Source organism: Siniperca chuatsi, linkage group LG4 (assembly GCF_020085105.1).
Source record: "Siniperca chuatsi isolate FFG_IHB_CAS linkage group LG4, ASM2008510v1, whole genome shotgun sequence".
Taxonomy (NCBI): domain Eukaryota; kingdom Metazoa; phylum Chordata; class Actinopteri; order Centrarchiformes; family Sinipercidae; genus Siniperca; species Siniperca chuatsi.
This window is the reverse complement of record NC_058045.1, coordinates 3,399,114-3,418,491: the sequence shown is the minus strand read 5'-3', so window position 1 is coordinate 3,418,491 and position 19,378 is coordinate 3,399,114. Positions and strand designations below refer to the sequence as shown.

The window sequence follows — 19,378 nt, the reverse complement described above, 5'->3', positions numbered from 1 at the left end:
TTTGAGAAGAGACTTAAAAGAAGACACTGACTCAGACAACCTAATTTCTTCGGGCAAGTTGTTTCAGAGCCTCGGGGCCCTGATGGCAAAAGCTCTGTCCCCCTTAGTTTTCATCCTGGACTCAGGAACAGCCCCCAACCTGGAGATCTCAAACTATGTGAAGGTTCATAAGGAATTACAAGGTCTAAAATATAGTCTAATAAAATCAATCCTAAAACAAACAGGGAGCCAATTTAAAGAGGCTAAAACAGGTGTGATATGATTGTACCTCTTGATCCTGGTTAAAAGCCTGGCAGCTGAGTTGATTTGATTAAGACAAGATTTTTGATTAAGACAAGTGAACAGACGGTTACAATAATAAGGGCGTGAGGAGATAAAAGCATGTACAACAGTTTCTGCATAACTAAAATTTAAAATAGATCAGATGTTTGCAATATTTCTGAGGTGATAAAAACATGTCTGGACAAGCTTAGTAATATGTTGCTCAAAACATAAATTGCTATCAAACAGGTTTGATATTTTGTGACAGGTAGCCAGTAGATGGCAGTATTTGTTTAGTGATATATTGTGGCCCAATAACAAGGATTTCAGTTTTATTTGAGTTGAGCTGTAGAAAATGTATCGACATCCAATTTTTTATGTCAGACAGGCAGTCCTGCAGAGAACTCAGCGTGCTAAGGTCAGTGGGCTTGACAGGGAGGTACAACTGTGTGTCATCTGCATAACAATGAAAAGAAATACCATGTTTGTGGATGACATTACCCAAGGGGAGCATATATAACTAAGCATATGATTGTTAGAGCCATCTATTCAAAGATAATACAGACATTTTTAATATATGCAATACAAATATTAGGTACAGATAGCATTTACTATGCAGGTTGTAGACTTTCTGTGTGAGTGATAGCGGCAGATAGTCTTTGTCTTTAGTTTTTAGTGTTACTGTATGGTGTTTAAATCTGTCACTTTAATTATTGCTGTTTCCAGTTTCTCTCCTATCATTTTGTTTACACTTGTCTTCCACTACACTATTTCACTGTCCATATTCCTCTGTCTTTCATCCTCCTTTTTACTTTCTGCTCACTTTTCATCTTCTCATAAGGTATATCTATTTATGTCCATTCTTGTTCTGTTCCCTCTGAACTCTCTGTCCCCCACCAACAAACCATCCCGTCCTTGTTCCAATTCTCCCTGTATCTTCCCTCCTTCCCTGTCTCACCAGGAGAGACCCAAGAGTGCCTTGGAGCGTCTGTCGTCGCCTACAGAAGCCCTGCAGCTCCCAAACAGCCAGTCTCGAGGGCGAATGACGGCGGAGGAGCAGCTGGAGCGGATGAAGCGCCACCAGAAGGCGCTAGTTCGCGAGCGCAAGAGGAATCTCAGCCAGGGCGAGCGCTCCTCCACGGGCATTTCCACCTCCACTGTCACCACCCAGCGCTCCTCCTCCTCCTCCAGGCTGCCCTCCAGCACCTCTGATCCTTCGGCCTCCGTACGTTACCCCCCACCCCAGCGCAGCAGCAGCAGACACAGGGAGCAACACCTTCACCACCACTGCTGCTATGCCACCCTCCAGCCCCCCGCCACATAATAACTTAGCAGGAATGCTAACACGCTAGCACTCTCTGCCTTGTGTAACCAGTGGTTAACTGTAAGCACTAACAAGCTAAAGGGCAGGACTGATTATGGCTGGCTAGCTAGCTTGGTTAATGCTTTAAGAACAATGGGAGACAAAATGAGCACAGGGAATTGTGGGGATTGCTTGGCTAGTTTTGGACTGGGAAAGCGTGGTCCCTGTTTATTTTTTATTTTTTAAGGTTCAGGGGTCACTTTAACCGCTTACCACTGCCCCTGGTGGGACCTCACTGACACAATTCTGAATGTAAATCCATTGAAAAAAGGAGGGAATGGGAGGCATCAGTCTGCCTTCCTTTCTCTGTTTTTATCACCAGAAAGTAGAGAGAAGAGCCCATTTATGTACATCTACATACCGTGTACTACCGTACCGTACACTTTTATTTATTTACTGAGGGATATTTTCAGTATATAGTTGTACAGTTATATTTTGTAGAGATTTGGTATATAGAACATATAGAGGTTGGGGGAAAGTTGGAAAAAGAAAAAGTATTCAGGTTGATGAAATGAAGAAAGAGGCAAAGCTAGTGGCACAAATCATGATCACACCTCCCTACTTTCTTTTCTTCAAATGAAATCGAAGTGCCTTGTTTTGCTGACGATCTTTTTTGCCTTTGTCCCAAATTTACCTCCTTAATCAACATTTTAATTAATCATGATTTGTTTAAAGCATTCGTCTCTAGCTTTAAGGTTGCTTTTCTGTGTAATAGCAGCATTCAGTCAGAAAGATGTTGGGACACCGTTGGTTTTAACCCCTACAGGAATACTTTGACATTTGACGCCAAATCTAGCTTACTCCTTGGTGCCCCTCAGTTTCAGTAAGGGATGCTAACATTCCTGGGTGAAGAAATGAATACAGTAAAATGTCAAAGTCTTCCATTAAGATGACATGACACATAATAACTACCAGATTGGTATTATGATTACAGACTAACACACACTCGTAACCAGACTGCTGTGAGATCTGCCTGTAATCACACTATATTTCCCATAAATCCTTGAAATCAAGTTTCCCTGTAACAGTGAGCAATACATAGTCTGTAATCCTCTGCAACTACTTTTCACTTCTTTTTAGTGCATATAACCATAAATGCTAGATCATATTTTATTTTGTCTACTCCACCAGCATAAAACATGTTTACACCATTTTATATTTGAATTAACATCCTCATTAATACAGCCTTTTCTTGTACAGGCTACAAGGTTATTTTTATCGTTTGACAGCGGTTGATAATTACATTGCCACAATTAAAGTTGGGAAGAGAATCTGTACTCATATCTGAGTACTTTTAAGTGGCCTATGCTGTGCTGTTTTATGCATCATAAATACACAGGACAGGTTCAAGCAACTGGGCTGACATGCAATAAAGAAAAAAAGTATGAACAAGGAGCAGACAACTGTGTCATGGGAAATCTGTGTGGAAAGTAAGAAAGGGACAGTACAGTGGCAATATTTGACAAACAGATTTAGGGTGATCATTTTCTTTCTGTGTCATTCTTTGATTGATCTCTTTGCCAACAAAATCTCTGAAAACTAACAATTTCCCAGATACCGTGTGAGGTTTTGAGGAAGTGAGATTTTCAAATGAATTGCTTTATCGGACCAACAGTTCAAAACCCAGAGATATTCACAATGCTATAAAACAGAGAAAAGCTTAAAAAATCTGCAAGCGTTTGGCAGATTACTTACTAATATATTATCAAAACTGTTGATTAAGTTTCTATTGATGGATTGAATAATCTTTGCAGCAGTATACATGTTAGAAGATACTTTTGAAAATCCATTTCATACTCCACTTTTGGACCTCCATGGCGCTATTGTCCGCTCCTTGTTTTTCTGACAAGTATTAATCTTGAAAGTTTTTCTGCCATATTGCTTTTATCCTTCCACAGCTACGTACAATATATTAAATCAAAGAGAAAATAGTTTCAGGAGGTGGCTCAGTTGAAGAGTAGAAATATAGTAGAGAACTTAGAGAAGTGAACTGCTAATCACCACCAACTAATTCTGTGTAATTGAGAAGCAACACACAACTCTTTTCCTTTTCTTTTCTATCATGTAGAGATTTGCACTTGACAATAAAGAGTTTCTTGCTTCTGAACCTCCTCTTGGCTGTGTTCTTCCTAATCTGGCGAGGGTTTGATGAATCTGCGTCTGCATGGTTTTCTTTCTCTCTGTCTTTTTGTGTGTGACTGGCATGGGATGCAGTGTTTCTCAGAGCTTATGAACACACCAACAGATCAGACCCTGCTGCAGGCTACTGGAGTGGGAAGGATGCATGCATGGCTTTGATGCTCCTTGGATGATTACTCACAAGTACCCCTCACCCCACACACACACACACACAAGTACACATAAGAGAATAAGAGTCGAGTATTTTTATAGATGCGATGATTTTAAATGTGCTGTTATAAGAGAGAAGGATGTGGTATGTGTGTAATTACAACTTCCAGAAACACAGACTCATCATCTGCCTGAGTCTTCTCTGTGGTAATGATACTAAACATCATCCTTTCAAATCCCTGGATGAACTTCTTGCTATAATTATTCCTGGTTGCACAGAAATGTAAATTCACATTTGTCTCCCTCTACCTGAGGCACGGCTCACTGCAGAGACATTACATCTCAAACCAGAGAGCCTATGGTAATTCTGTGTGTAGCATTTTTATACATCAAGCTATACAGTATTGTAGAAATCATCAAACACCTTGGTAAAAATCTTGTAAACTAGTGAAACCATGGTGGAGACGACCCCCTTCATTATGCCACAGTGCTATTGTCAATGCTAGTTCCCTATAAATCCCACTGCTTTCACTCACAAAGAGATCGTCACTACCCTCCTTTGCCCTTCCTGCCACTGCTCCATGTGGGTTTGCCTTTTCTTTTCTTTTCTTTCTTTATTGAAGAGTATAAACGTGTTCTAAGTCATTTTGATTAACCTTCACTGATCTATAAAAATACTAGAGCTGCAACTAGCGATTATTTTCATTAGCGATTTATCTGCAGATTATTTTCTCAATTAATCTTTTCCTCTGACAATTGTCTGAAAATAGTAAAAATGCCCAAGATGAATTCTTCAAATTGCATGTTTTGTCTGATCAACAGTCTAATCATTTTATTGTCATAGAAGACTAGGACAACCAGCAAATATTCAAATTTGAGAAGCTGAACCAGTAAATTCAACTTGAATTATCAAAATTTTTGCAAATTAATTCAATATCAGTTGAATAAAAGATTAATCAACAAATAGTTCCCGCTCTAAAGAACATCCGTAGTGCGAAACTCTAAAGGCTTCAGCTCCTTATATGTAGATCTGACACTTGGTACTATAAAGTAATCAAGCAGATATCCAGGGAAATCTGACCTGGTGGCACTAAGTGTAAAATATTAAATAGACACTGGTAGAAGCATGTTGTCTACACACAAATCTGGTTTATTTGTAGCAATAATATCAATGGCTCAAAATGCATTTTCTATTAATATAAAATTTGTATTATTTATAATTACTTATTTAATTAGACTCACGTCTAAAAATCATATTGGCAAATCTATTTTTCACAGTCACCAGACTCATCCTGACTTCTGCCGTTTCTAGGTGTTTGATTGGCAGGAGGAGCGACTTGGGGCAGAGGGGCAGAGTGACGAAGGGTGGAATCAAGTCAAAGAGAGAGGGAGGATCCAATCAGATGAGTGGGTGACGGCCACGGCCACACGCATACGAGAGGTGGATGTGGAGCCTCTCGATTATGACCTGGATATCAGCCGAGAGGTAGACACACATGTGTTTGGCTTCTGTCTCAGCTGTGAAAAATACAAGTGGCAGGGCAGCTAGAGGCAGTTGTTCAGTGAGGAACTCACAGGATCAAAACGATACTAATCCTCTAACAGCTCAACAGTTCTGATCCATCGGGTTAAATCTGCATTTTACAGTTCTTGTCTCAGTTAATCTTGGACACCATCCATGACCATAACATGGAAAGATGTAAGTGTGCATTGTTCTCTCTACTTCCAGTCCTATTCAGTCAGATCTTGTGATAACACAGAGGCTGTAAAGAATATTTAGCCCCTCTTTTTATGAAATTGGCTGACAAAGTGAATTCTGCTGAAAGTTATGATTACTTATATAGTTTATCTATTAGATCTATTAACAAGGTTTTTAAATGGGCTTGCACTGACTGTCAATCAGCAACCTTTTTCAAATCCAATGTGTGGTATGCCCAGAACCTTGTCCTCACTTTGGTATAAAAGCATCCACATTTCACAGCATGAAAGTTTATATAGTATTTCTCTGTTATAAATATCTTTATACAGCATCAATGAAATTGATTTAAAACCCATTATAAGTATATACTTTTTTTAATGAAAGGTTAGATATATTGTGAATGGGGAAAATGTATATATTATACAGTACATTTTATCCAGACTCAAGCAAGTCTTCTTAATTTGATTTGTTTTTTGGTTTGCCATCACTACCTTCCTGTTAAATTCATGCTAATAATAAAGGTATAAATAAATAAAGGTATTATCATGCAATAATACCTGAGAGGGAATTCTTTACTGTCATTATGGGAAAGGTACTACTGTACATATTACCAAGCAAATAATTTAATACCTGTTGTATACCTCCACTGGAATGGAAACACTGGAGAAAACAAGAAACCACTAGTTTCGGTGTAGCATCCAATACACTGACTGACTACCTGTCTATTCAACATGCAGCTGTCCAAACCGCAAAAAGTTCCCATCCCAGAGCGCTACATAGAGTCGGACTCTGAGGAGCCTCTGAGTCCAGAGGAGCTGGAGGAACGCTCCCGCCGGGCCAGGCGCATCAAGAACCTCCTGGCCAAATCCAGGTAGACAGCACTCAAATAATGACACTGGAGTTGGGCTGATACTGTTGGAGTTAAATAATACATACAGTGTAAAATGTCTGCCAAGTGTGTAAGATCTCCTGTATCCCAGGTAGAAATTAAGGCCTTAATGGTAATACATAAAATGCACAATAATATCAGAAACAATCATTTTGCAGTAATAAAAATTGCTATTGTGGTAATTAAATTACCGCTGTAGTAATTTTATAGTACACTGAATATGAAGTAAATTTACCATTTACCTCCAGTGTGCTTTTCTGAATAAGCACTCTCAGACTGTTGGTATGTGATGCCTAACAGGGACGGTTCTTAGTTTAAGACTAGTCAGTGTGCTTTTCTCTGGTTTATAGTCGTGAGTGTTTGTGTCCTTTCAACAGCGTTCAGAACATACATCCGTCTGCACCACTGGACTTCAGTGAGCTGGACTCAGCTCTACAGCAGCAGGAGAGGATCATGAACGTGTCCCACGCTCTGGCCTCCGAGGCTTCACGCAAGAGCAAACTGGTCGCAGGTTAGTCTACTCACACCTTCATTAACTTAATACATCCCTTAGCCCATAAACTAAGCATCAACCATCACAGCTGTGGCACATGCTTTCTCTAAGCCCTTATGCTTCAGTTTTAACAATCCCAAACATTACCTTAAAAGCAATAAAGCAGTAAAGACCAACCATAATGTCCTCACTTTGTAGAACTGTCCTGTAATCAAATCAAATCAGTTCTCACATAGATAGAAATACATAAAAACACAAAAAAATAATGATTTTTTCCCACTACATGCTGCCGTTGAAGTAACCTACTGTTGTCATATAATAAATACATTTTTATTTAACAAATTATTCACATGCCACTGTGGTACATTGGTGTAAATTTAGCAGGAATCATCAACATGTGATTTGTCGTTGTCCCTGGTGTGCAGGGACTGAGAGGCTGGCGAGTCGGTGAGCATGTCTGGTTCAGGTATACCTGCCATTTCCCTTTTGGGTGGTGTGAATTCATTGTATTCATTATGTTTTATGTCTCAGTATATGCTGTTTGGTCAGGAATGTGCACAGATTGGTGAAAAAAGGGATTCAAACCCCCCAAAAATGATCACTTTTTTTCTTTTTAAATCTGCTAGTGATGTACGTGATATGTTGTTATGTTTTGTGTCCAAAGAACCAAAGAACATTTTCTGTTTGTTTCTTTTTGGTCACATACATAATCTGAGAACCAAACCACATTCCTTCCTTATCTGTGCCAAGTCCCTGAAACAAATCTGTGTGCAGTCCTGATTTCTTTGTTTTGGGTGATGTTCTAGCCAAAGAGCGTCAGGTTACTTGTTGGCTGTTGTTTTGGTCAGTGTGGCTCAGGTATCGTAAAGGGCTGCTTTGGTGAAATGTGGTGGCCTATGTGCAAGTGGTGTTTTGGTGCGAGTTGTGTGTATTTTCTATGTAAATAAATAAAGTAAATAAATACTTGATTGATCTTTTGCAGGACTAATGACATTCATACTATTCATGCACACACTGGTTTGTGAGGCTCCTGTATTTCTCAGGAATATATTTTACGGTGCAGTCTAGATCACATGGGTCAAACATTCGTAGTAAATGACTAAATAATACACATTATATTTACAAATAATATTTGAGCCATGTCTCCTCTAGGTATCAAATTTGCCAAATTACACAAAACTATACTGTTACAAGGGACATTTTCTCCTAGGAGCAGTTTGTCCTTGTGAAATCCACTGTAAACCTATTAAAATCCCCCCAAAATATGCAAATTAAAGATGTGTTTTCTCCTATGATATCCTGACAGTAGGACGAAATACTGATGTCTTCACTGTGTTTTCTTCTCTTCAGCCAAAGCTGCTGCAGAGCACTGACCCATGAGAACAACCAACACAAGAAAACAGAAGGGATTCTTTGTGAAGGCAGTGTGAAGGGAAGGATCTAATCATTTTTGAGCAGTTGCCAACTAATTGATTCACTTGTAATAATTTTTGTATTTATGAGTGAGAACAAGACATGTTTTTTTTTTAAGAGTTTTGATTCATAGTTTTGAAATATAATCACATTTTCTTGCTTCTGCACTTACATTACAAGTAAGAATAATATATAACACGAGTCAATTGCTTTTTTAAAATCTGCAATTGTTTTGCTGTTTGGCCTGTATTTTTACGAGTGAATAAAAGAAGAGTGAAATGCTCAGATTACAGTAGGAATGTTTTGACATGAATCGTTTATTTATTACATTGTTTGGCTTGACATGCTTGTTCAACTTCTACTGTATATTTTCTAAACTCTGTCACCCAATGATCACAGTCCTGTCAATCAACTCAAATGCATTAGAATATAATATGAATAATAATTAAAACACATGAAAAAAGTAAAGCCATCACAGAAAATAAACATTAGATAAAACAAGTTAATTATTTGGTGTCAGTTTCCTTGAGGAGCTCAAGTCTGTTTTGTTTAAAAAATACAATACATCTTTTTCTCACAGTTAAACACTCACATCAACATTTTTTTTAAACTAACAGGATAATCTAATGCTACTCATTTTAAAAGCATATTTGCATTCAGTTGTTTATTTGAATGTTGTTACATAAAATTGATATGTAGTTTTGTCTTTTTATACTGTACTATGTCATCTGTCCTGTACAGATAAATGACAGACAGTTTCCCAGGGGGAAGATGTTCCAACTGCTAGAACACACAAGGATGTACACTTGTAAACGACGAACAATGTTTGACAAAAGATTTTAATCACAAGGTCCACTTATTTGTTTTTCTCCAAAACTTTTAACCAAATCTCATGGCAGTAAGTGGACGTTGAATAAACCGTAAAGCTTAATAAACAATGTGCTTAGGTGTATTATCACATTAAAAAAAAGGTAAGGAAATGGCAAAATACTGGGAGAAGATTTATTTATATATATATATATATATATATATATATATATATACATACATACATACATACATACATACATACATACATATACACACACACACACACACACACACACACAGAATGGTAATGGCGAACCAACCTGACATCGTGGTGGTGGACAAACAGCAGAGGAAAGCCGTTGTGGTTGACGTGGCAATACCAGTGATGCCACGTGATGGCAACATCAGGAAAAAGGAACACGAGAAACTAGAGAAGTACCAAGGGCTCAGAGAAGAGCTGGAGAAGGCCTGGAAGGTGAAGGCGACAGTGGTGCCCGTGGTCATCGGAGCACTCGGGGCAGTGACCCCCAAACTGGAGGAGTGGCTACAGCAGATCCCTGGAAGAACACCAGACATCTCAGTCCAGACAAGTGCAGTACTGGGAACAGCAAAGATACTGCGCAGAACCCTCAAGCTCACTTTTTGCTTGGACACAACACTTTTTATTCATTCTAGTTTCACATTTGAACTAGCTGCTACCGGACACTGTCCTCCTCTTGCTTCTTGTCAATGATGTAGTTCTGCTGCTTTTATTTACAATGCCTCCAGTGCGTACTAGGGTGGTTTTCTGTCCAGTGTAAAGCAGCTGCGGTGAGAGTCAGTACTTCCAAATCTGAGGCCATGCTATCATTCCAGAAAACAGTGGATTGTCTTCCTTGGTTTCGGAACGCATTGCTGCCCATAGTGTAAAGTATCTGAGGGTTTGGTTCATGATTTAGGGTAAGATGGACTGTGCGATCGATAGGCAGCTCGTGAGGTGTCCAATAATGCAGATGTTGTACTGGAATGTCATTGTGAAGAGCAAACTGAGCCTGAAGGTGAAACTCATGATTATTAGTGGATTCACCCTGCAACCCTCGCCTATAGTCATGACCTCTTGGTAATGACGAAAACAATAAGACTGCAGAGTGGCCAAAATAACTATCCTTTGTGGAGTGTTTGGCCTCACCCCTTAGGGACAAGGTGAGAAGTTTGGATATCCCGGAGGAGTTTTCAATGCTAAGGAGCAGCTAGATGGAAACCCATGTTAATAATAACTTTATTTATATAGCACCTTTAAAAAGATATAATAAAAGCAAATAAGATCTAGATCTGTATCTTCAGATACAAATACAGATACATGATAAAATAATTACAACAAATACCATCAGATTAAGAAAAAGCCATACGATAAAAGTGAGTCTTAAGATGAGATTTAGGATACTGTGTTTGCCTTCCTGAGATCCTCAGGCAGGGAGTTCCACAGCTGAGGGACCAGGACCGCAAAAGCCCGGTCCACCCTTAGTGACAAGTCGAGATTTTGGAACCATAAGGAGGGCCCTGCCAGAGGATCTCAAGCAGCAATCAGGCTCATAGGGAGCTAGCCGATCACAGATATAGGCAGGAGCCTGACCGTTCAAGGCTTTAAAAACAAGCAGTAAAACCTTAAAAATCAATTCTAAAACTCACATGTAACCAGTGAAGGGCAGCAAGGATTGGTGTAATGTGGTCGTTTCTCTTAGTACGTGTTAAAAGCCTGGCAGCAGTGTTTTGTATCAGCTGCAATCTTTGGATATTTCACCTGCTGATATCAGAATAAAGTGTGTTACAATAGTCAAGTCTAGAAGAGATAAAAACATGGGTGACCTTTTCTAAGTCTGCAGAGGAAAGGAATGACCTGATATTAATTAACTGTCTCAGCTGTGCAAAGCAGAACTGCACCACTTTAGTCACCTGAGCATCAAAGGGCAATTCTGAATCAAAAATGACACCTAGGTTGCGGGCCTCTTTTCGAACATTATTAGATAAGGCACCCAGACTAGAAGAGAGATTATTAATGCTGCTAGTACTGGGGCCACGGGGGGCAGTTATAATTACCTCTGATTTAGAGTCGTTCAATTGCAGAACATTTTTGGGCATCCAGTTTTTAATCTCGGTGATGCAGGACATAATACAGGATGCATCCATGGTACCAGGCTTTATCGGACATACAATTGGGTGTCACCTGCATAGCAATGGAAGTCAATGTCATGACTATGCATGATTTAACCCAGGGGTAGCATGTATATGTATAACAGGAGGGGACCCAAAATAGATCCTCGGGAGACCCCACAAAATAGCAGAGCACGAGAGGAGGAGGCATCTCCAAGCACTACTGAGAAGAATCTGTTCGACAGATAGGAGATAAACCAATCCAGAGCCACATCAGTGATACCAACATAGTTCTTCAGACATGTTGACTAAAATATCACTTTTTAAGTAACTTGATAGGAACACTTAGCTGATAGGAATTTACTATTGATATAGACGGAAATAGCATATTAGAAACAAGGCCATCTGAAATACCTGTATTTTCCCCATAATGTTTGCATAATTTGCATATTTCTATTTTGATTTGTTATGTACATGTTTTATGAACATATACAATGAATATTTAAGGATATTCTGGCTGGCACAGAATTAATGAAGAATCTGCAAATCCCAGCCTGAAGCCTGGGTACAGTGGCTCAGAGAATTCAGTGTGGAACGTATGCAGGTGAGTCATGGTCATTGATGATACAGCGTAGAAGGACAGAGTGCCAGCTGCCCAGTCTAAGAACACTCCAACCCTTTTGGAGTTGAAGTAGGGGACAGATATGGTTGCATCATTCTTATTGTACCAGGCAGTGTATTTGCCGTGACAGTAGCACAGACTCCAGGACTGATCATTGTAGCCAAAGACGGACTCGTTACCTTTTGCTTTCCTGCTGATTCCTTTATAAGCCACTCCAATACCTGTCCATTCCCCAGTCCACTCCACTTCCCAGTAGCAACGAGCAGACAGACCCTCTTTACAAAGCACTTGTCCCCAGTCTGTAAATCTCTCTGGGTTGTCAGGATATGGCTGCATTGTTTCCATTCGTGTCATTTTTTTGTTGTCTTCAGAAAAAGACAGGTGTGAATGGGCAGTATTCAGCTCCATAGTAAGATGACATGCATCTGACGAAACACAAAAAGGAAATAACAATAAAAATATAAACATTTTGTTGTTGTCCTAAAATAACATTGCAATAAACATTTTCTATGACATTTTCAGTTTTGCCTATATACAATATTCAAGCCAGATACTCATATATTAACAGATGAACAGATTTCTGATTCTGATTCTGTTGAACAGCTTGACTGCCTGTGTTAAAATAGTCATTGATTTGTTTTTGTAAAAAAAATAAATAAATAAAAGGCAACTAAAACACTTACATTTCTTCAGAGCTGATTTTAAGTAGCACTCTGCACTGCTGTTCAAGCTAGGAAGAATCAAAGAGATGACAATTGAAATGTAAAAAGTCTGCTAAATTAGTTTACTGAACAAAAATAAAACAACAACTTCTCACATTTAACTCAAAGTTATACCTGACAGTGAGGTGTTCAATGTCCTCCTGCACACTGGACAGCAGCTCCATCCCCAGTTGCCCTGGATGATTGTAACTCAGATCCAGTTCCTTCAGGTGGGTGAGGTTGGACCTCAGAACTCTAGCCAAAATGCCACAGCCAATCTCTGTGATTCCACAGAATGACATCCTGAAATTGAAGAGTAAAACAAATAAAATGTCATTCACATTATGCAATACAAAGTCTTATTCACCAAAAAGATTAGGACTGGCCATTTGTTCAGTCTGTGTTTTTAATTGATTGTCATAGATAGCCTGCTCCAAGACTTCTTCACAAACCTCAGTTTTTCCAGCTGACATGTTGGACTTGCCAGTCCAGCAGACAGCAGTTCTACTCCTGAGTCTTGCAGATCATTATCACTTAGGTCCAGCTCTTTCAGACATGAATTGCTTAGAACTGCTCCAAGCGCTTCGCAACATTTGTCTGTGAGGTTGCATTCTTTAAGCCTTCAAAATAAAAAATAATGTAATCATATATTAGCATAGTGGGCTCAGGGAATCAGACAATCACCTACACAAATAGTGTGCAGGCCGCAAATGTGGAATGAGTGATTGAACTTGCACATTACTCTAGTCTTCTACAGGAAATTGAAAGCGAAACCAAATAGAAGGAAAGCATGAAATGTGGTACACATACACATAGCACCTTTACAGTAATTTGACATCACTGTACAATATGACCTCAGATCTGGATTAACTATCAAATCAAATCAGACCCTCCTCTGATCTTGAATATTTCCTCAGGTCAAGCTCATCCAACTCTTCCTTTGAGGTCAGCAACACAAAGACCAGAGCAGACCACTGTGAAGGTGACAGTTTGGTCTCTGACAAACTACCAGAGCTCAGGTAGTTCTGGATTTCCTCCAAAAGAGACTGATCATTCAGCTCACTGAGGCAGTGGAAGAGATTGATGCATCTTTCTGGGGAGGGATTTTGCCTGATCTTTTCCTTGATGTACTCAACAATTTCCTCATTTCTTGGTGAGCTGCTTCCCATTGTGGTCAGAACGCTCTTCAACAAAGTCTGATTAGATGTCTGCGAGAGGCCAAGAAGGAAACAAAGAAAAAGATCTAGGTGTCCGTTCTCACTCTGCAAGGCCTTATTCACTGCACTCTGGAGAAGGTCAGTTAAACCACCGGGAGCCTCCTGGACAGTGGTGGTTTCTTGTGGTTCCAGCAAGTTCTGATTGAAGCAGATGAATGCGTGGAAAATGTACATTGCAGCAAAAAACTCCTGTATGCTGAGATGCACAAAACAATAGACCTTCTCCAGATGAAATCCAAAATCATTCTCTGAGATCTGTGTGAACAGTCCTGAATATATTGCAGCATCATTAACGTCGATATTGTACTCATTCAATTCACTCTCATAGAAGATCATGTTGCCTTTCATCAGGTGCTCAAAGGCCAGTTTTCCAAGCTTCAAGATCACCTCTTCATCCATTTTGTCCTGAGACTGTGTTTCAGATGCCTCTTGTCCTGCTGAATACTTCTGAGTTCTGATCAATGAGTTGTATACCAGAAAATGTGTGTACATTTGTGTCAGAGTCTTAGGCATTTCTCCTCTACCCCCATCTTCCTCTTTTCTCTTCCTTTCTGTTTCTTCTAAAATCCTCTGCAGAACGGTGACCGATATCCAGCTGAAGACTGGTATGTGACACATGATATGGAGGCTCCTGGTTGACTTCACGTGTGAAATGACTTTACTGGCCATGTTTTGATCAGAGATTTTTTTCCTGAAGTACTCTTCCTTCTGGGGGTTGTTGAACCCTCGTATCTCTGTCACACGGTCGACAAGATCAACTGGAATGCGATTTGCAGCTGTCGGCCTGGAGGTGATCCAGATGTGTGCAGAGGGCAGCAGGTTCCCCTTGATGAGATTTGTCAGTAGTATATCCACTGAAGCTGGCTCTGAGACACCGCAGCAGGGCTTGTTGTCGTTAAAGTCCAGGGGAAGCCGGGTAGGGGCTTGAAGATGTCCTCACATTTGATTGGCTTATCTTCCGTTGCTCGTTTCCTGGATGCAGCCTCAATCTGCCTGACCTCATGTTCATTGTTAACACTTCCACTGGCTCCCTCTGTGATGAAGAGGGAGTTTGCGCTGGCAGACATCAAGTTCACCATAAATGTCTAGTTGTACAAAGAAAACAAAAACAAGAATATAATGTTGGTGCATTAATTTCAGTGCTGAAACCTCAAAATGAATTTGTAGCCTCAGAAGTTCATGTGGCAGTAAGAAGTTCTAACGACAATATATTTATTATTTCAAATTGTTCCCTCATCAACAATATGGGGAAAACACCGAATACAATAATTTTCTTAAATTTGCCATGAAATTGGTTAACCATAAAACAGGATGATAGCACAATATATCAGATATTGGAATTTTCAAAAATATATCACAACACATATATTACATACAGTACTTGTTCCTAATGTTGGTACTTACGTTTCTCCAGTTTGTTAGCGTGTTCTCTTTGGCCTATTTCCTTAAAGACATGTAGTGTAATCTTCAGAACCCCCTCACTGACCCTTGTGTCTTGCTTTTTATCTTCAGTAGTCAAACCGTCTTCATCCTGTTTTTCACTCTCAGAAGATTGTGATAGGTTTGGAAAGAGCATCCTTTTATACCTTTTCAGCTCACTCAGCAAAATGTTCTTGGTGTGTTCTTCCACCAACTGCAATGGAGAAAGTAGAATGAGTAAAGCTTTTAGAAACTTTGACTGACTTGTGCTAAAAAAAAAAATTCAAATTAAACTCAACAACCTATTTCAAAGAAAAATATATCATTACAATACTATTGTTACTTTATGCACGTAAAGATGCCATGTAGTTTATTTTAGCCATTATGGTTTCAGTACAGACATTAGAGAAATAACCTACCTTAAATATGGCATTTCCATCCATCTCCGTCGATTCTGAAGAGTCAAGTTGGTCCCTTGAGATAAATATTGAAATTAATGTATTTCTTTAAGATGAATCAAGGCTGTTGGAATTTAGCCAGTTTTAATAGAATATTGTCACTGATTGATGTTGTAATGAATGTTTAAATAAAACAATGTATGAATTGTGCTGGATACGTACACGGAAGACAATACTAACAGGCCGTCTTTGCTAAGGTTAGGATAAGTTTAACCCAATTGTCACCTTTCATTTAGACGCTGGATAAAGCAAGCGGGTATGGCTCCTCAAATTTTAATTACGGGAAACTCAAAAGTGAGGATTTGTAACTGGATTGGTGTTAACCGTGTTAGTGGCCTTAACCTGAGCTCTTAGAATTGTTATTAGCTCCTGACAGGTTGCTCCTATATTATCTCCTATATTATTTTTATTTTACTAAAAATTACCATTTTTATGTTCTGGTTCAGATGCTGTGTTTTAAAACATTTGCACAGTGTTTCACCATGCAGGGAAAAATATGCACCAAATATGGACAACTGTTCTACAATAGTTTTTTGTTTTTAGATCTGTTAGTGAAAAGAATGATAAAGAAAAAACACAATTTCTCTGATTGAGATCGATATGAATCTTCTCATCTCACTCTCGGAAAGAAAGTGAATAAGCAAATGGAAAAGTGGAAATTTTGATCAGCTAGTGGTGCTAGATCAAAAGTTTTGGACTAGCCGACTGTTAGTCCAGTCCCTAGAGCCTCATCGCTACCATGACTAAAAACACAGAACAGACTATATGTAGCCTACCTATCAGAATCTTCCCTGGTGAAGTCATGACGATCCTTCATGGAGGCTTCACTTTTCATGGATACACAGGATGAGGCAGGCAAGTTTGATTTCTCAAAATTAACTGAGCTGAGCATGAACTGCCTTTTTCAGGATTCAGGTCAGGACTTCGAATAGGCCACTCAAAAAAAAAGGCAGTTCATGCTCAAAAACCCTCCAATGTGGCTGAATTACAACAATTCTGCCACAATTCCTCCACAGCACTGTAAAAGACTCATTGCAAGTTATCGCAAACGCTTGATTGCAGTTGTTGCTGCTAAGGGTGGCCCAACCAGTTATTAGGTTTAGGGGGCAATCGCTTTTTTACACAGGGCCATGTAGGTTTGCATTTTGTTTTCCCTTAATAATAACAACCTTCATTTAAAAACTGCATTGTGTTTACTTGTGTTATCTTTGACTAATATTTAAATTTGTTTGATGATCTGAAACATTTAAGTGTGACAAACACGCAAAAAAATAAGAAATCAGGAAGGGGACAAACACTTTTGCATGCCACTGTGTGTGTGTGTATTATATATATATATATATATATGATGAGTGACAATGAAATATATGAGATGCCGGCTCAGACGTCGCCCGGCCAAACAAGGTCTGCGTCAGGTGTTGGGGAACCAGAGCACTGAGATGATAAATGGACTACTGGACCAAGATGGAGATGGGCGAGATGCGATAACAAGGCTCTCTTGGAATGCTACTACTCCAGTAACCCTAGTCAGAGGGGTTACATGCAAAGGATGTGGGATGAATGGTTACTTCAAAACCCACAATCAAGGCTTACAGCAAAGCAACTAGTAGCTCAGTGTTCCAACATCCACAAGCGGCAACTGCTTTCACAACTTGAGATTGACGAGATACAACACAAATGCTATGGCAAGGGGGAGCCAGAACAACAGGTCAGAGGGGAGCCAACGGCGGCTCCCCGACCGGAGATTGGGTACGAAGCCCCAAGAAGTGCAATCACGCTGAACAAGGCAGCGACTGACTTGAAAGATAAGATCATGGCGAGAATGAATGCAAGGCAATCCCGACGCCAATTACAACGGCTAAGTGAAGTACCATCAGAAAGTCTCCTAGAAGATGTGAATGCAGCATTGAGTGCAATCCCTACCACAACCATCACTGAAACCAATGAGCTGATATATGCCTCAGCAGCAGTGATCCTCGAGATGCTTGGCAATAAGAGCAACCATGGGAGCCATGAGAAACAGTACTCACAATGGAAACGAAAGCTGGAGGCAAAAATCAAGGAGGCACTTGAAACTGCCAAACAAAGGCTCCAAGCCTTGGCCAGCTGCCTAAAGAGGTACACGAGAGATAATGAAACCAGAAGAATAAACCGTCTGTTCGCAACTCAACCTGCAAAAGTGTACGCTCAATTGCAGGGTAATAACAGCAGAGCAGACCCACCAAGGCTGGAAACTGAACAGTACTGGAAAAGTATATGGGAGAGGGAGGCATCACACAACAGCGATGCACAGTGGCTGGTGGCTCTGAGAGAGGACCACAGCAACCTCCCTGAACAGAATACAGTCACCATCACAGCGGCAGACATCCAAGAAAGAGTCTCAGGTATGAAAAACTGGACCGCACCGGGCCCTGACAGGATCCACACCTACTGGCTAAAGAAGCTCACTGCACTCCACAAGCGCCTAGCAGCACAAATGAACCAGCTGCTAAGGGATGGGATGCACCCTGAATGGCTTACTGAAGGGCGTACAATCCTGATCCTGAAGGATCCCGCAAAGGGTACAGTCCCGTCCAACTATCGGCCAATAACCTGTCTCTCGACAACATGGAAGCTCATGTCAGGCATCATCGCGGCTAAGATAAGTGGACACATGGATCAATATATGAGCAAAGCACAGAAGGGCATCGGCAAAGGAACCAGAGGAGCCAAACACCAACTCCTGGTTGACAGAACAGTCACCCAAGACTGCAGAACCCGACACACCAACCTGTGCACTGCCTGGATTGATTACAAGAAAGCATATGACTCAATGCCACACACATGGATCACTGAATGCTTGGAAATGTACAACATCAACAGGACTCTAAGAGACTTCATTGCAAACTCGGTGAGGCTGTGGAAAACCACCCTTGAGGCCAACGGCAAGCCACTTGCACAAGTATCCATCTAATGTGGCATATACCAAGGAGATGCTCTGTCCCCACTGCTGTACTGCATAGGTCTGAACCCCCTCAGCCAAATAATCAACAAGATTGGCTATGGATACCGACTCAGGAATGGGGCCACCATCAGTCACCTCCTCTACATGGATGACATCAAGCTATATGCTAAGAGTGAGCGGGACATCGACTCACTGATCCACACCACCAGGATCTACAGTTCTGACATTGAGATGTCATTCGGGCTTGAGAAGTGCAGTCGAATAGTGACGAAGAGAGGGAAGGTAGTCCACACAGAAGGGGTCTCACTCCCAGAAGGAACAATAGCAGACATTGAGGATGGGTACAAATACCTTGGAATACCACAAGCAAATGGCAACCTCGAAGAGGTAACAAGGACAACGGCAACTGCCAAATACCTTCAATGAGTAAGGCAAGTCCTAAGAAGTTAGCTCAATGGCAAGAACAAGTCCCAGGCAATAAACAGCTACACCCTGCCAGTGATCAGATACCCTGCAGGAATAATAAGGTGGCCAAAAGAAGAGATACAGGCCACAGACGTTAAGACACGAAAGCTCCTCACCATGCATGGAGGGTTCCATCCCAAATCCAGCACTCTTGAGACTGTACACTAGCCGTAAGCAAGGCGGCCGTGGACTAGTGAGTGTGAGA

The 19,378-nt window shown here is 40.4% G+C and overlaps 2 protein-coding genes across 12 annotated transcripts in view; one reads left to right on the top strand and one right to left on the bottom strand.

Moving 5' to 3' along the window:
* Positions 1–8,908, top strand: part of LOC122874587 (pleckstrin homology domain-containing family A member 7-like) — a 134,352-nt gene extending 125,444 nt beyond the window's left edge. For 9 of the 11 annotated variants that reach the window (XM_044192641.1, XM_044192642.1, XM_044192639.1 and 6 more), the window contains 6 exons: positions 1,223–1,486; positions 5,226–5,399; positions 6,350–6,483; positions 6,879–7,012; positions 7,420–7,460; positions 8,345–8,908. In XM_044192641.1, the coding sequence (XP_044048576.1) occupies positions 1,223–1,486; positions 5,226–5,399; positions 6,350–6,483; positions 6,879–7,012; positions 7,420–7,445 (732 nt within the window). In that variant the 3' untranslated portion in view covers positions 7,446–7,460; positions 8,345–8,908. The remainder of the gene's footprint in view (positions 1–1,222; positions 1,487–5,225; positions 5,400–6,349; positions 6,484–6,878; positions 7,013–7,419; positions 7,461–8,344) is intronic. The other 2 variants (XM_044192640.1, XM_044192645.1) reach the window with 1 other exon arrangement.
* An 855-nt stretch (positions 8,909–9,763) lies between these two features.
* On the bottom strand, positions 9,764–14,896 carry LOC122875150 (NLR family CARD domain-containing protein 3-like). The gene is made up of 6 exons (XM_044193989.1): positions 14,881–14,896; positions 13,550–14,810; positions 13,123–13,290; positions 12,806–12,973; positions 12,653–12,699; positions 9,764–12,394 (listed from the first exon to the last, which is right to left on the bottom strand). The coding sequence occupies exons 1-6, from the start codon at positions 14,894–14,896 to the stop codon at positions 11,850–11,852; spliced, it is 2,205 nt and encodes a 734-aa protein (XP_044049924.1). The 3' UTR covers positions 9,764–11,849.
* Between the last annotated feature and the right edge of the window lie 4,482 nt (positions 14,897–19,378).

Excerpts from the sequence above, each read along its gene's own strand:
- LOC122875150 (XM_044193989.1), bottom strand. Across the intron at positions 12,974-13,122 it reads TGTCAGCTGGAAAAACTGAG|GATGTCATTCTGTGGAATCA; the intron begins GTTTGTGAAGAA and ends CTTCAATTTCAG. Across the intron at positions 12,395-12,652 it reads AAAATCAGCTCTGAAGAAAT|ATGCATGTCATCTTACTATG; the intron begins GTAAGTGTTTTA and ends GTGTTTCGTCAG.